The following is a 16,673-nucleotide window of genomic DNA, read 5'->3' on the forward strand; positions in this document are numbered from 1 at the left end:
CTTTCTTTCTTTCTCCCTCCCCCCCTTTTTTTCTTTCTCCCCTTATCCTGTCTTATCATCGATACTAAATACAAGTTCTAAGGCAGAAGAGCAGTAAGGACTAGACAATTTGAGGTTCAGTGACTTGTGCAGCATTGCACAGCTAGGAAGTGTCTACTGCCAAATTCAAACCTAGGACATCCCGCCTTCAGGCCTGACACTCTATCCACTGAGCCCCCTTAGCTGCCCCCTTAGTGCTCTTTCTACTGGGCTTCCCTGCCTCCCTCCCCACAGCCTCGAGCTCCCTCTGGTCGGGAGACTCCATTGAGGTCTTCACTGATACTCATCTCTTTTGCTCAGGATAAAGATTTCCTTCCTCTGAAGCCAGGAGACCCCATTTTCCAGCTCTTCAGTGGGGAGGAGATCTTCTATGAAGGGGACGCCACTGTCTACCCAATCTTCATCAACGAGGCTGCCTACTATGAGAAGGGAACAGCCTTCATCAAGATGGAGAAGCACACGTTCTCCATCCCGGCTTTGGAGGCCCCAGGGCCGTCCTGAAGCTGGGCACCAGGCTGATTTCTCCGGGGACAGAGAAGAGGAAGCGGCCCCTCGGGGGAAACAGCGACCCACATCTCGGAGGAGCTGCCAACTGGCCCAGCCATTCTGGAAAGCAAGTCAGAAGGGAGCCCCCAGAGTTAGTAAATGATGCACGCAGAGCCTTTGACTCGACTCGTGGAAGAGATAATACAGTCCCCTAAAGTAGGTGCGATGGATGCCGGCAGTGTGGCGCAATGAAAGGAGTCGCAAGATCTGAGTTTGAATTCTGTTTCAGTCATTTAATATCTGGGTGTTCCTGGGGGGGTCACAACCTTTCTCGGCCTCAAATTCTTCATCCATAAGATGAGAAAGTTGGCCTAGACACGCTCCAGGCTCCTCTCCAGATCTAGACCTGCTCTTAGCACAGAGGAACCCCTTTCCCAGCTCGTTCCTGGCATCTTTCCAGGAGAACCTCTTCTCCAGGTAAGGGTGGGAAGGCCTAGGGCCGAGGAGGTTACCACGATGGGGGTCAGGCAGGACGTCGGAGCCGGTCCACCCGCAGCGCAGGGAACGTCAGGACGATGGAGGGGGCTCACAGAATGGAGCAAGGGAAGCCCAGCTTGTGGTCCACGAGCCACACCAAGAGCCGCTGGTGGCGTGGGCTGTAGGGCGGGTAGCGGAGCTGGTTGATCATCTCCAGGCGTGGGCTCCGGAGGAGGCAGCCACGCCGCTGGGAGAAGGTGTCAAAGGTGAACTTGCCGTGGTAGTCGCCCATCCCGCTGAGACCTGCAACACGGGCAGGGATCCGGCTGAGCAGGGGCCCCTCGTCCCCTCCAGAGCCCTGCCCTGGGAGGCCCCAGGATGCCAGGCCGAGGCTTTGAAGCTGGGGGGCTAAAAAGTGAGGTGGGCCTTCCAGCAGCCCTCACAGAGGAGCCTCAGAAGCCAGGATAGCCGAGGCAGCAGGAGTCTTAGAACCCAGAAGAGCAGAACTGGAAGGGAGCTTGGGACACAGAAAGAGAAGGTCAGCCCGGAGGGCCCTGGGATCCCAGACCTTAGACCCAAGCAGGGCCCTGGGGAGGCTGGACCCAGGACGGCAGAGCAGAGGGCCAGGAAAGCAGAAAGAAGACGGCAGAGCTGCGAGAGACCTTGTTTGCCAAGGGGGGAAACTGAGGTACCAAAGAGGCATTTTCTCCATCCTGGTATCTTGGGGAGGGGCATCACAAATCTATGGGAGGAGGAGGAGGAGGAGGGCAAGGAGGGGACACTCCGACAGGGGCTGGGGCTCAGGCCAAGCCAGGAATGCAGAGCCTGGCCCTGGAGTAGCTGCTGGGGCAGCAGGACCAGGGCAGGCTGGGGCCGGGGAGAAGCAGAAGGGGAATGCACAGGGCAAGGCGGGTTTCCCAGACAAACCTGAAGTCCAGAACCTCGATCTAGAAAGCCTGTGGGCTGTCCAGGCTATCTAGCAAACACCTTCCCTTCCCTGGGCCTCAGTTTCTTCTTCTGTCCAATGAGGGAGGTGGGCAAGGGGCTCTCTAAGGACCCGTCCTGCCCTGCCTCCTCTCCTGTGAGGCTCTGCTCCAAGCTCTTGAGGCTCTACCCAGAAGACTTGCCCAGTAGCTAACGGGGTAGCAGAGGGGTCTCCGAAGGGGTAGGGCGATGGCGAAAGCGCCTTCCTTGCTCCCATCCCTTCTGGTTGTACCAGTGCATCTATCCGGGCCCTCAGCAGCCACACGGAGGCCTGCTCTGGCCTTCTCTCGTGGTCACCCGTCCCTCAGCCCCCCCCTGGCCCCACGGGGCCCTGCTCTGAGCCGGGACCCTTCTGGACCCAGCTTGGGTGAAGGTGCAAATTGAACCAAGGCTGAACTCCGGCTGGAGAGCCCGGATCCCTGGGTGCACTCTGGCCCCTGAGGGGGGCCCGCAGCCTGGATGCTCATCCCAGCCCAGAGCCTGAGCACCGGCCTTTGGGCCAAACCGGACCCCGACCCTAAGAACAGCCCCAGCCCCGATGCTGGCCCCAGACTAAGCCCCCAGCCCGAGCACACGCTTGGTTCCCCTTTCCCTGGCCTTGGGGGCACCGTCGGGCCTGCGACCAGGGTTTGTGGCCAGCCAAGAGAGCCAGAGGCCGAGCCAGAAACCTACCCACTCCCCCGAAAGGCAGGGACATCAGCGTCATGTACATGAAGCCGTCGTTGCCCCCGAAGTTGCCGCTGTGAGTCCGCTCTAGAACCTCGTTCACCACCTGAGAGAGACGGGGAGCCCCCAGGAGGGGAGGTGGAGGCAGGAGCCGCCCAGCCAGGAAGGGGCTCTGATCTCCCTCCCTGGGGTTGGCCTCCCTGCAAGGCTGGAATTCCTAAGACGTGGGCCAAAGGCCTAACCTCACCTCCTCCGGCCCCAACGAGGCATTCCTGGGGAGCCTTTGGGGGGGGCAGGGGCTCTCCTCCAGAGGCTCCCTGGCAGTAGGGATGGGAGGCCCCAAGCAATGTCGATTAAGCTAAAGTATTGCTGGGGCCAGGAAGGTGGCTCGGTGGATGGAGAGCCAGGGTGAGAGCCAGGAGGTCCTGGGTTCAAATTTGACCCGACACTTCCTAACTGGGTGATCCTGGGCAAGTCACTTCACCCCCTTTGCCTACCCGCTTCCGCTCTCTGCCTTGGAATCGATGCCCAGGATTGCGGCAGAAGAGAAGGGCTTTAAAAACCCCAAACTGAAGCCTCTCCCTCCCGGGGCGGGTGAGGAAGGCTCTCTCCCTCTCCCCAAGACCAGGCCGGGGGAGCTGCCCCCTCCCTCCCCGGCCCCCCACTCTCTCCTCGGCCCCTCGAGCTCCTCACCTTGGCGTTGTTGGAGAAGGCGTACAGGGCCAGGGGCTTCTCTCTCTTGTTGATGAAGGCCACGGCCTCGTCCAGGCTCTGCACGTTCACGATGGGCAAAATGGGCCCAAAGATCTCCTCCTGCATCACCGGGTCCGTCTCCTGGACCCCCACCAGCACGGTGGGGGCTGCCCAGACCAGAGACGAGACTCAGCCGGGGCTCTCGCGGGGCCACCGTGGGGCGGCCTCGGGGCCCCGAGCCCGGGCGGGGGGAACCACTCACCCATGTAGCGTTCCTGCTCGTCCCACTGGCCGCCGAGGGCGACTCGGCCGCTGCCCAGCAGGCCCCGCAGCCTGTGGAAGTGCTTCTCGCTGATGATGCGGCCCAGGTCCGGGGAATGCTGGGGGTCCTTCCCGTAGAACTGGGTCACCGCGCGCTGCAGGGCGGGCAGCAGCCTCTCCTGCGTCTCCCGGCTGCACAGGAGGAAGTCTGGGGCCACACACGTCTGGCCCGCGTTGAAGAAACGGAACCAGGCCACGCGGTTGGCCACGTTCTGGGGGTCGCAGTCGTCGTCCACGTAGCAGGGGTTCTTCCCCCCCAGCTCTAGCGTGATGGGGGTCAGGTGCTTGGAGGCCGCCGTCATGACGATCCGGCCCACCCGGGAGCTCCCTGGGGACAGCGAGGAGCCCCCCTCAGAGGAAAGCCCACCCCAGACCCCCGGCCCCAGGACCCGGACCCAAGACCCGGCCCCCCGGCCCCAAGACCCGGCCCCCCGGCCCCAGCCCGTGAGCAGGTGGGACTAGCCGGTCCCGAAGGCTCCTCAGGCCGTGACGTTCACGTTCCGAGCTCCCTCCCATCCGACACTCTCTGTTCTGAGTATCTTCCTGGCTTTGACACCCCGTGGGCACCCCCAAATGGCCGTCTTGGACTCCAAGTCCTGCCTCCCCTTCCTGGACCTCAGTCTCATCATCTTTCTAATGGGGAGACGACGGCCTCCTCCCTCCCCGCCTCCCTCCCTCCTGGGGTTGATCAGCTGAGATAATCGGTGTGACAATGTTCTAAGTGTGTCAGGCTCTGCACACCTCCGAGGTGGTGAGAATCCGGGGGGGGGGGGGGGTGCTGGGCGTGGAGGTGCCACAGAAGGAGGTGGGGAAAAGCCACCTTCCCTTGGCCCCCCCCCCGGCCTATTTCTCTGCCCATGAAGTGAAGGGGGGCTAGCCTAGGCCTAGGATGGGATCTGGGGGTTCCTGGCCCGACCTCTCCCCCACCCATTGCCCCCAGAGCCAGGCACGGGGTGTCCTGGGTGTGCGGCTCTCTCCCACCCCCAAGAGAGGTCCTTGGGCCGAGGGGGAGCCAAGGAAAGGGCCTCTCCAGGCTGGGAGGCCTCAGGCTCACCTGTGAAGAAGATGTAGTCAAACTTGTTCTTGAGCAGGGCCGTGGCCTCCTGGGGGCCTCCCACTACGATGGCAAAGCAGTTCTGGAACCCAAGACAGAGCTGCCCAGTCCCGAGAGCTCCTGGCCTGGAGGACGCTGCCCAGCCCTCCGGACCTCGTCCCCTGACCAGTCCTCGGAGGCGAGGAAGGAGCCGGCCCATTCGGAGCTTGAAGCCACCATCCCCAGAGAGAGGAAACGGGGCCCCCAAAGGTTCCGTGACTGGCCCACCGTCACCCAGGAATTAAGGAGGCAAAATAGAACTGGAATCCAGATCCCCTGACTCTGCCCGCGCCCAGCGCTCTCAGCCACCCTGGAGTGGCTCAGAGGAAACTCGGGGCAAAGGATGGCTGGGAGGAGAGAAAGTCTGGAGTAAATCCTTCCAAGGGAAGGTGGGAGCTGGGGGGACCCTTTCCAGGGGGGCCTGGATCTGACCGAGGAGTCTGGGCAAGGCCGAGCTACACGGCCACCATGCCTAGTATCATAGGCAGAGACCTTGGAAGTCATCTAGTTTTACAGAGGAGGAAACTGAGGCCTCGAGCCGCCTCAACTCCAAAACCCTTGACTCACGGCCTCCCCTCCATTTCCATCCCGAGAGCCATCGCAGAACAGAGGGCCCCGTCCAGCCCCACCCAGCCAGGCCCTGCTTTTCTTCCTCCCCTTCCCTTAGCCCCTACCCAGACCCCAAGTGACCCCTTAAAAAGGGAGCCTGGTCCGAGGGAGCCTCTGCTCTGCCTCCTCCTAGAGCAGCTCAGGGACAGCCCAGCCGAGGAGAGGGCTCTAAAGGCCCGGCTCTGAGGCTTCCTGGGGGACGGCGGCCCCGGCTTGGGCCCCTCACCTTGTCCAGGTAGCGGGGCAGCACCTCGGCAACGACCTTCTCCATGTTCTTACTTATCTCTGAGGGCTTCAGAATCACGCAATTTCCTGCCAGGAGGGAGGCGAGAAGAGGCCCATTGTGACTCCTCCTGGGAGGACGTGGCTGTCCCTTCCTCTTTTGGGGGGGGCCTCCACCCCGTTCTCTGCCATTCCTGGGCTCTTCTCCCTGGGTTCTCCCCCTCCCCTCAGTTCTCTCTCTCCGTGAAGCATCTCCCCAGCTCTGGCTGGCCGTGAGGAGAAGGGGGACAAGGAGAGGGGAAGGAGGAGCCTCCATGTTTCCAGAGAGGGCAGAGTTGGGGTGCGAATGTCACCCGGGGCTCCAGCCTGGCTCATTGTAGGAGCAGAGGAGGGGGCTGAGGGGGACAGAGAGCCGGGGGGACCCACTGCTCTTTGGGGCCAGCTGCAGGGTCAGAGAGGGAAGCCTTGGGACAGTCGGCTCCTCGGGGCGTCCTGATTCCATCGAGGCTCTTCAGATTCTCCGGGGAATTCTCCCTGGGTGGGCTCAAGGGTGCTCCCCGTCTCTCCCGGGGAGAGAGCTCGTCCCCTCTGTGTCATCTGGTCTGAAGCGCCTCAACGGGGCAGCAGCCAGAATATTAGTGCTGGAGGCGGGAACACCTGGCTTCCCGTCTGGCCTCAGCCACTTACTTGGCAGGGGTGGGATGGGGGGTTTCGCCTCTGTCTTCCTCAGTTTTCTCTTCTTAAAAATGGGGCCACCCAGAGCTTGATGGGAGGATCAAATGAGCTAAGACTTGTCAAGTGCTCTGTGTATCTTTAAGCACCCCCAAACTGTAAGCTCCTGAGGGCAGGGGCTCTCATTGGGCTCTTTGTGAAGCCCCAGGGCTTGGCACAGGGCTTGGCACACAGTAGGTGCTTTGCTTATTAGCTGACACTTCGGTTTGGCTGAATGGCCTCCTTGTCAGGAACTTTGGGGGAAACTAGCATTTAGTGGGGAAAGGTCAAGCCTTTGGGTAGTGGCTTGGGGTACGCCTTCTCTCTAAGGGTCGGGACCCTGGAAGTGGCTCACAAAAGCACCCTAGGGACACCTGGGCCCCCAGGCCTGGTGGGGGCAGAGAGAGGCAAGCCTAGTCTGGTACCTTCTGGGAGGCCGCAGAAGGCAGGCTCGGGGCTCCGGCTGCCCTCCAGGCAGGACCCAAAGGCTCCCTTGACAAGGACGGGCCGGGCCCGACTCCCAAGTGATCTGGGAAAGCCTCCCCTGGGCAGCATTTGGGCAAAGCTCACGTGGACCAAGACACAGTCTGAGATGTTCCCTGGCAGAGAGCCGAGAGAGCCCTAACGCTGCGCCCCATTTCCAAAGGGCTAAAGCACATTCCTGAAAACTGGGGCGAAGAATAACAGCCTCGTCCCTGAGTCTGGAGGAGAGACTCCCAGCTGCTTCAGGAGACAGTGTCAGCTAGAGGCTGGGCCTAGAATCCAGGAGCCCTCGGTTCGAGTCCTGCTGCTGTCACTCACTAGAGGTCCTGGGCAAGGAAGTCATTCCTCCTGGAGCATCAGTTTTCTCATCCATAAAATGGAGCTGCTGTATGGCTCAAAGGGATCGAGGTGGCCCAGACACTTGTGCTCCAGAAGAGCAGAAGACACCGGAGTCTGTTTGGTTCATCCTTCTCATTTTACAGATAAAGAAACTGAGCAATAGAGAGGGAAATGACTCGCCAAGGTCATCCAGCCGGACGGAACCAAGGCAAGGCCAGCGTTCCATCCGCTGTACCTGACAGCCTTGATCCCGGGCAGGAATGAGCTCACTGTGGTCCCCACGGGGTAGGGAGTGTGAGGATGGTGGGAATGATTCTGGTTACAGAAGGTCACAGGGAGCCTGAGGCGTGGAAGCTGGGCCAGAGTAGAGACCAGGCATCCTCTGACCAACGGCCCATTTCTTACCTGCAGCAATGGCCCCCACCAAAGGCACCAGCAAGAGGTTCAAAGGGTAATTCCAAGGGGCAATGATGAGGGCCACGCCGTAGGGCTCCTTCCTGATGAAAGCTGAGTCCAGCTGGGTGGCCTGTTGACAAGGGGGAGGTATAGGAAGCTACCTGACCTCAGGCCAGATGTACATCCCAACGTACCCAAGGGAAATGCAGGGAACTAGCCGGGAGAAGCAGAGGTGGGCTGCGTCTCTCCCTCTCTCTGTCCACCTCCCTCAGGCAGTGGGAGATTGAGAAGAAGGAAACACATAAGGAAGAGGGGAGAGGAGAGTTAGCCAGGTAGACCAGGGCCAGTAACGGGGGGAGAATCTTTCCATCTTGGATCAAAACAGGGGAGAGTTCTCTGAGGTATCACCTCACACCTATCAGGTTGGCCAATATGGCAGTAAAGGAAAATGATAAACGTTGGAGGGGACGTGGCAAACGGGGACACTAATGCATTGTTGGTGGAGTTGTGAACGGATCCAACCGTTCTGGAAAGCAATTTGGAACTATGCCCAAAGGGCTTTAAAAGACTGTCTGCCCTTTGATCTAGCCATACACTACTAGCTTTGTATCCCAAAGAGATTTTTTTAAAAAAAGGGAAAGGACCCATTTGTACTAAAATATTCACAGCTGCGCTCCTTGAGGTGGCAAAGAATTGGAAACGGAGAGGGTGTCCCTCGATTGGGGAACGGCTGAACAAATTGTGGTACGTGATGGTGATGGGATAGTGCCGTGCTGTAAGGAATGACAGACAGGAGGATTTCAGAAAGAGCCGGGAAGACCTCCATGAACAGATGCGGAGTGAAGTGAGCAGAACCAGAACGTGGTACACAGTAACTGCAATACTGTGGAAAGATCGAAGGTGATGGACGTTGTTCCTGACAGCATTACGACGACGATCCAGGACAATTCTGCGGACTTATGAAAAGGCCCTGCGCCTCCAAAGAAAGAACTGGGGGCGCAGGAGTGCAGACCAAAATATGCTTTTTATCACTTGTGTCTTTGGGGATAGGATTTCGGGTTTGGGTTTTATTTTTATTTTAACCCTTAACTTCTGTGTATTGGCTCCTAGATGGAGGAGTGAGAAGGGTGGGCCACGGGGGTCAAGTGACTTGCCCAGGGTCACCCAGCTGAGAAGTGTCTGAGGCAGGATTTGAACCCAGGACCTCCCATCTCTAGGCCTGACTCTCAATCTACTGAGCTGCCCAGCTGCCCCCTGGGGTTTGGGTTTTAAAGGATCCTTCACTTACAAACATGAATAATAGGGAAATGGGTTTTGTGTGATAATACACGTATAGCCCAGTGGAATTGCTTGACAGCTCTGGGATGGGGGAGGGAGACAGTTTGGATCGTATCACTTTGGAAAACTTCTGCGGAAATTTGTCACTAAAAATAAAGCAGAAACAAAACAAAGCAGGGGAGTCTTAGCCCAAGTGGGCCAGCGCCGGGGCCAGAATCTTTCCATCTCAGATGAAATCACCGTGTCCAGCCTCCACTGTCGCAGCCTACTCACGTAGGTAGTCCTGAAGCTTCCACTCGGAGACTTCTGATGACAAGAAACTCACTACCGCTAAGGCAGCCCATTCTACTGTTGGACTCTTCTTCTTGCGGGAAGCTTTGGCTTCCACGGCCCTTGTTTCCAAGGCCCCATAAGCCCTTTCAGGATGATGGCTTCTGGGGGCCGCTGGGTAGCTCAGTGGATGGAGAGTCAGGCCTGGAGACGGGAGGTCCCGGGTTCAAATCCAGCCTCAGACACTTCCCAGCCGGGTGACCCTGGGCAAGTCACCTGACCCATGGCCCACCCTGACCACTCTTCTGCCTAGGAGCCAATTCACAGAAGTTAAGGGTTTAAAAAAAAAAGATGATGGCTCCTTACCCGCCTGCCTGCTGCCATCCATTTTCCCTCACCTCTTCTTCAGCCCTACCCCGAGGGAGCCAGAGGACGTGTTCCTGCCTTGGTTTTACAGTAGAGGAAGTTCACCGGAGGGTGAGCAGCAGCTCTAGGGCTAGAGCCCAGGTTAGCCTCCTGCCTGCCAGCCTGCCTGCCTGCCTGAGACCTCGGCTGCCCCTCTGAGGGGGCCCAGATGTGGGAAGCCAGCCGGGAGGGCCTGATCGCCCTCAGAGCCCCCCCGTCCTCCCGTCCTCCCTCCGTCATCCTCACCAAGTTCTTCTCCACCTTCTCATCCTTCATCCAGGTGTGGAGGTTGTTCAGAGCAAGCTTGATTTCACTCTCGCATAAGACGATCTCGGACACATCGGCCTCGACAGCTGGCTGGGGAGAGACGAGCCAGACGGGCGTTCAGGGCTCCCGTCCCCCCGGGGAGGAGTGGGGCGCAAACCCAGAACACAGAAGGCCGAAGCTTGAGGCCGAAGGGCCCCTAGAGGCTGTCTAGTCCAACCCTCTGAACTCGAGTCAGGGTTCAAACGTCCGCCCGCCCTGCCACTTGCCAGCAGCCGGGAGAGGCTAGAAGACTCGCCCAGATTTCTGTCTGTGCTCAGAGCAGGGCCGCACGGCCACTCTTTCCTCCACTCCACATCATGCCCACTTTCCCACTGGGGTTTGGCCGCCTCTCCTGCTTTTCCAGGCCTCGAGGGTTGGCCCGGCCCCCTCTGGCCCCCACAGTCTCCCCTCTTCCTCCTCCCCTCCTCCCCTCCCCTCCCCACCTTGCCCATGTCCTTCTTCAGGGTGTCCAGGATCAACTTTCGGTTTTCCTTCAGGAAGCGGCTCAGTGCCTGGAGCTGGGCAATTCGGAACTCGGCAGGCCGGGTCCTTCCAGAGTCGAAGGCATCCCGGAGTCGCTTCAGGGTGCCTGCGTAGGGATTTGCCCTGGCCAGAGAGCGACAGGCCTTGCTACAGGGGCTCGCAGTGCCTCGATGATGGCCCACCTCCACCTGCCTTTATTAGGACCCCTCTGGGACTCCCTGGGACCCCACCGTTCCTCCCAGAAAGTCTCAGGACTTGGCCGCCCTAGCCCGGAAGCGGGCCCTCCACTGCCTCCCTTGGCCTGTCGGAGGAGCCTCGGTCTCCCCCCTGCCTCAGGGAAGTCAGCCTCTACCCCTACTGTGAGTATTTTGAAGAGTTTTACGAAGGACTCCAGAGAAACTCTCAGTTGAGCCCGAGTCTACTGACTCTGAGGGTTCAGAAAGCCATGCATGACAAAGACAAGTCAATACACATTTGTTAAGTGGAGTCAGTAAGACCTGAGTTCAAATCCAGCCTCAGACCCTTAGTAGACCTCAGGAAGAAGGCCATCACTGACCAGGATGGGAAGGGAAGCTTCCTGGAGGAAGCGACGTTTCAGTTGGGCCCTAAAGGATGAGTCTCCAGAGGGGGGCAAAGATGTAAATAGGAATCGGGTCCTGACAATGGGCCGTCCCGGCTTCCCCAAGACCAACTTGGGCTCCTTTTTTGGACAGAATTCCCAAATTGGGAGATGAAAGGAAGGTGGGGAAGAGTTTGCTCCTGATTTTAGCAAAGCTTTTGATGAACTATCTCCTCTCGTTCTTGGGCAGAAGATGGCAGGACCAGGCTTAGGCCAGGATCCAGTTGGATGGTTTAAGAACCCTTGCGAGGGTAGCCTGGGGTGATCGTTTACGGTTTACCGTCCAGCTGGCAGGCGGTCCCCAGGGATCCGGGGTTGGCCGTGGGTCGCTTCACCTTTCTAGCCATGCCTTAGAAAAGGCCGCTAATGGCATCATCCAAGCAAGGCGAAGCCCCGAGCGATACCCCTGAGGCTCTCGACAAGCCTGAGCGCTGGGCTCGGGGAAGCAGATGAAGTTCAGTCCATCCATCCGCAGCTGCTTATTGATCGCCAGGTGGCGGTGCCAAGGGTCAGCGCGTTTCATTTTGATTCCTCACAGGATGCCTCAACCACTTCATTACTCGTGGTCGTCTTTTTCCAAACACTTTCAATTCGTTGTTATTCAGCTGTTGTCTGGGAGGGTTTTCCTTCTCCAGTGGGTTCAGGCAAGCAGAGGTTAAGCAACATGCCCAGGGTCACACAGCTAGTGACAGTTTGAAACAGAATTTGAACTCAGGTCCTCTCGGCTCCAGGACCGACGCTCTATCCACTGTGCCACCCAGTTGCCTCTAGGAACTGTAATGTAATATGGAATGACCAAATGTTCCACAAAATTAAATTTCTCATAACTTTGGGAAATACACTACTAGCCACTCCACCAGCTCCTTTCTTTACCTCTCCAGGGAACACTTAGGGGCCATCTTTGCACCGAAGTACAACCTTTTTTGATAGCCAAACACCCATTCATCAGGCACTGGACAAGGAGCACCCAGCTCGAGAATCAGCCATCAAAATGAAGCTTGGGGATGGTCTAGAGGTTGTGCAATTCTTTGTCCCTTCTGTTCTCTTCCCTCCATCTGCCTCCATCACTGCAGAAGTAGCAGCAGCTACACCGGACGGGGGTCCTTTTAAAATTTGTCTTTAGTCCATGAGCTGTTATTCCCCCACCCAAACCAAAAGAGGTTTCGTCAGCGGGTGGCCAGCCTGCTTATAATCACCTTCCCTGCAATCATCTGGACCAGTCCCTGGCAATGGAAGTGATACCGACATTGATTCTAATAATTTCCTCCAGAAGTTTAGCCAGCATAAATTAATTGCCGTGACAAAAAGCCCAGGAAGTGCTTTAGTTGGCAAACGTTTGGCAAACTCGTCAAAGAGATAGTCATCAAGTTAGAGTAGAAACTCATCTCTAAAATAATTTTCTGGGGGCAGCTGGGTAGCTCAGTGGATGGAGAGCCTGACCTTGAGATTGGAGGTCCTGGGTTCAAATCTGACTTCAGACACTTCCCAGCTGTGTGACCCTGGGCAAGTCACTTGGCCCCCATTGCCCAGCCCTTTCCACTCTTCTGCCTTGGCACCAATACAGAGTATTGACTCCAAGACGGAAGGTGAGGGTTTAAAAAAATTAATAAAAAAAATAAAATAATTTTCTCCCACTCTCTTGATTGAATTTCTTTTTAAAATTCTAAACTTAATAAATACATAACTGAAATATATAAACTTAAATAAAATGAGCATTTCCGTCTATAAGAGAATTGTGCATCAGGAAACGGTGAAGCCCTGCTTTTCCTTTTATGTATACTAAATTTAGCATGTAGCTTTCGAAGCTGTCCTTCTAGTCTGTTTCTCTTTCTGAACTTTTGCTCTTGTTTGGGATTTTTTTTTAATGCTTCAATGAGTCGCTTTTCTTTCTTTGTTTCCCTATTTCTCCCTTTCCTTAGGACCCTGTCTTTGACCCCACCTCCTTGTCCCCCTTTCCACTCCCCAGTGAAAAATAAAAAAGGAACTAAAGCTTTTGGGGGGATGAAGGCCACGTCAGCGCACCTATGGGGCTCTCTGCCCGCTACCAGCCCACAGGGAAGAGGCTGGTGAGCCTGATGCCAAAAAAGTGTGATGTGAAGTGAAAAGTCCTCACGCCCTGATTTGAGGCATGCTCAGATATTCTGTGGCAGGTTCTGGCTGAGTGATCATGTGGCGAAGAGTGAGCTGGAGATAGAAATACATTTGGAAGTCCAAAGGGAGCTTCGGACAAGGGGGGAAGCTCCTGTGGACGTCGGGGGCACCCTTCCCACCAGGAAGCTCAGTAAGAGTGCACTACGCAAGTGTTGCTGAGAAAGGCAGAAGTCATGGCAGCAGGGGGCCCCCGTCTCCCCTTCTAAGGCCACCGTGTATCCCAGGAACGCAGCAGGTCCCGGTTCTTTGTCGCATTTCTTTGGGTCATGGAGTATGGAGAACTTCTGAAGGCAGGGATGCCGAATGCCAGAAGCCTGGGAGCCAGAGTCCACGTCAGCATGTGAGTGAAACCAGATGGCCAAGTGAATTTAGTGGGGGCAAATGTGAGGTGGAAACTGCTGCAAGCCTGAGCCCAGGCCCGTAGAGGACAGAGTTTGCCCCCAGGGATTAGGGGGAAATAGCTGTACTTCTGTCCTTGCTGTACCTGCTTAGGCCAACAGGTAAAACGAAAACAAGGCCTGAATTCCTGGCATTTAACATTAGGAGGGGCATATTGGAATGGGGGCTTGAGCCAACTTCCACGCCTACTTTTCCACCCACAGGACAGTCAGTCGGCAACCATGATGCACTTACTGGGTGCCAGTCACAGATATTATCTCCATGATGCTCGGGATCTTAAGCAGTTGGACACGATCGCTCAAGGCTTTTTAGCCTCGCTGTAGAATGTACTTGAAACTCCAGAGGCATTGCACAGGGGAAAGTTGGAATAAGCTGGAGGAATTGGCTCAAGCTCTAGACTTCATAAAAGAGGCATTTGAGAGTTTGCAGCAAACCTGCATTCCAATGGAGCCCCTAAGGAGGAAGAGGTGGAAGGAAGGAGGGTTTGGCATTCAAGGATCAGCTACCATCGTCGTCTGTTTGGTAGCCATGGACAGGCCAGACAGAGAGTTCAGGCTCCAAAGAGAAGCCAAATCTTGCTTAAGGAGACCTTGTGGAGTCTGCCGTGAATGGTAGAAAAGGACCGCTGGCTATCGGTATCCATAAGTTACCCCCGAGGATCGTCGCCTTCGGGATGAGAATTGGACGCAGAGGAGTGGATGAGACCCTCGAGCCAGAGAGTATAGACAGGGAAGAGCAGCTAGCCATCCCCACCAGTGGCAACTCCGGCCCTGAAACGAGACACATCTGCTCCTTGGAAGAAAGCTACGGCAAATCTCTGCGGCCTACCAAAAAGCAGAGACATCGCTGAGTCCGCAAAGATCCGAGGATTCCGAGCGATGGTTTTTCCAGTTGCCGTCTATGGCTGTCAGGAGGAAAGCTGAGCGCCAACCAATCAATTGTTTTGGATTGTGGTGCTGGAGAAGATTTTTGAGAGTCCCTCGGACTGCAAGAAGGTAAGTGAATTCGGGCTTCATCGGAAGGACCACTATTAGAGCCGAAGATGAAATATTTTGGCCTTATGATGAGAAGAGACAGGACTCAGCGGGAAAGACTGCAGTGTTGGCAGGGATTGAGGGCAAGAGGAGAAGGGCACAGCAGAGGATGAAACCAAGAGTGTCACAGAAGCAGCAAATATGAACTTGGACAGACTTCAGGGGGTTGGGAAGCCAGAAGGATCCGCCGTACAGTGGTCCGTGGGGTCCCGAAGCATTGGACACAGCTGAACAGCAATAGATCTAGTGTTTGATGAACCCAAAGGTCCAAGCTTTTGGTGTAAGAACTCAACATTGGACCAAAATGGCAGTTTGGCAGAAACTAGACATAGATATTTAGAGCAGCTCCTTTGGTAATGGCAAAGAATTCGAAACTGAGAGAATCCTCATCGATGTGGACACAGTATAGGATTGGGAAGGAATACTATTGTGCCACAAGACATTATGAGGGTGATGGGTTCAGGGAAAAAAATATGGCAAGACCTATATGAACCGATGCAAAGAAAAGTGAGAGTAGCCGGAAGATCACTGCGCACCGTAATCGCAATGTTTAATGATGATCGACTGGGAAAGCCTTGGCTGCTCTGATCATTGGAGCGATTCAAAATGACTCCGAAGCACTCATGATGCAAAATCCTGCCCACCTCCAGAGAGAGAACTGGGGACCTCTGAATGCACGTGGAAACGGACTTCTTAAAAGCTTCTTTTATTTTGACATTTTTGTTTGTGTTTTCTTTTGTAGCGCGGCGAATATGCAAATATGTTTTGCGTGCCTTCACATGTATGATTGACAACAAATTGCTTGCCTTCTCTGGGTGGGGAAAGGGGCGGGAGGGAGGGAATTTGGAACTCAAAGTTTTTTTAAATGACTGTTAAAATGTTTTACCCATAATTGGGAAATATTTAACAAAATAAATATCAATAAGTTTACAAAGAAAAGAGAAGATGAAGGGCTAGCTAGACAGAAACCTGAGAAAACTTGCATAAAAAAGTGAGTAGAACTAGGAGAACAACTTATACGATAATTGTGTTGTAAGAATGAGCAATTATGAAAGACTTACGACACACACAATGACCAGAAGACTCAACAAAGAGGTGGTGAATTCAGGATCCTCTACGAGGATTTGAACTCTAAGAAGAATCCAAAGTTCAGAGCTAGAAGAGACCTCAGAGTGCATGAAGCCTGACTCCCTCCATTTTACAGATGAGGAAACTGAGGCACAGAGAGACAAGACTTGCCAACGTTCCTACAAGTAGTAAGTGGTAGAAGCAGAATTTGAACCCAGGGCCTCTGATTAGCACACTCTACTTCACCATCATGTCTCCAGGACCAGGTTTTAAAAAAAAAACCAAAACAATTCTTCCCTACCATCTTAGAATCAATAATGTGTATTGGTTCCAAGGCAGAAAAACAGTAAGGGCTAGGCAATGGGGGTGAAGTGACTTGGTCACCCAGCTAGGAAGTATCTGAGCTCAGATTTGAACCCAAGACCTCCCTACTCCAGACCTGGCTCTCTATCCATTGAGCCACTAGGACCAGGTTTTTACTTAAACTTTGTAGCCTTTTCCCTTCTCCCTCAACCCCAACAATAGCTGATGGTGCATTGGATAGAAATTTGAACCTGGAGTCAGGAAGATGTAAGTTCAAATCTGACTTCAGACCATTGCTAGCTGTGTGACCCTGGGCAGGTCACTGAATCCCTGTTAGCCTCAGTTTCCTCATGTATAAAATGGGAATTAATAGCACCTGCCTTGCTGAGTTGTAGCAACCAAATGAGATAATAATTGTAAAGTGCTTTCCACAGTGCCCATAGCAGGTGCTTAATTAATGCTTGTTCTCTCCTTCCCTTTCCTGAGTTCCCGGGCTGTGGGTCCTCTCGTCTCCCCCTTCACCTTAAGTTATCATGCATTTATTTAAGGGTTATAGCTATGTCCTTGACTCAAATCTAAGCTTTTTTCTTGCTTTGTGTCTCCAACATCCCCACAGAGCCCGGCATACAGTAGGGGCTTAATCAATGCTTTAGATCTTGGATTCGTCGGATGAGGAGCTGCCTGCACTGGAGGTGGAGCAGGAACACTCATTCAGACTTTCCTCTGGCATGCCCAGAGTTGGTCTTCTCAACTGTAAAGGAAAGGGCAGGAGGAGACGCTCTCTAGGCACTCCCTGGCGCCGGGTGCCCTGGGCATCCCCAGGCGTTACCAAGCCCCT

General features: G+C 55.3%; 2 protein-coding genes across 2 annotated transcripts in view; one reads left to right on the forward strand and one right to left on the reverse strand.

Annotated features, from left to right (window-relative positions):
• ACY3 (aminoacylase 3) overlaps positions 1-796 on the forward strand; it is a 9,291-nt gene extending 8,495 nt beyond the window's left edge. Inside the window, exon 6 of the mRNA XM_044680919.1 lies at positions 340-796. Within this exon, the coding sequence (XP_044536854.1) occupies positions 340-540 (201 nt within the window). The 3' untranslated portion in view covers positions 541-796. The remainder of the gene's footprint in view (positions 1-339) is intronic.
• Positions 797-1,111: 315 nt separating this feature from the next.
• Positions 1,112-11,227, reverse strand: LOC123252816 (aldehyde dehydrogenase family 3 member B1-like). Its single transcript, XM_044682056.1, has 10 exons — positions 11,154-11,227; positions 10,222-10,384; positions 9,719-9,829; positions 7,529-7,649; positions 5,595-5,680; positions 4,721-4,802; positions 3,608-3,994; positions 3,346-3,512; positions 2,659-2,758; positions 1,112-1,305 (listed from the first exon to the last, which is right to left on the reverse strand). Exons 1-10 carry the CDS (start codon positions 11,225-11,227, stop codon positions 1,112-1,114), a joined length of 1,485 nt encoding a protein of 494 aa, XP_044537991.1.
• Positions 11,228-16,673: the final 5,446 nt, after the last annotated feature.

This window comes from Gracilinanus agilis, chromosome 6, assembly GCF_016433145.1.
Source record: "Gracilinanus agilis isolate LMUSP501 chromosome 6, AgileGrace, whole genome shotgun sequence".
NCBI classification, from domain to species: domain Eukaryota; kingdom Metazoa; phylum Chordata; class Mammalia; order Didelphimorphia; family Didelphidae; genus Gracilinanus; species Gracilinanus agilis.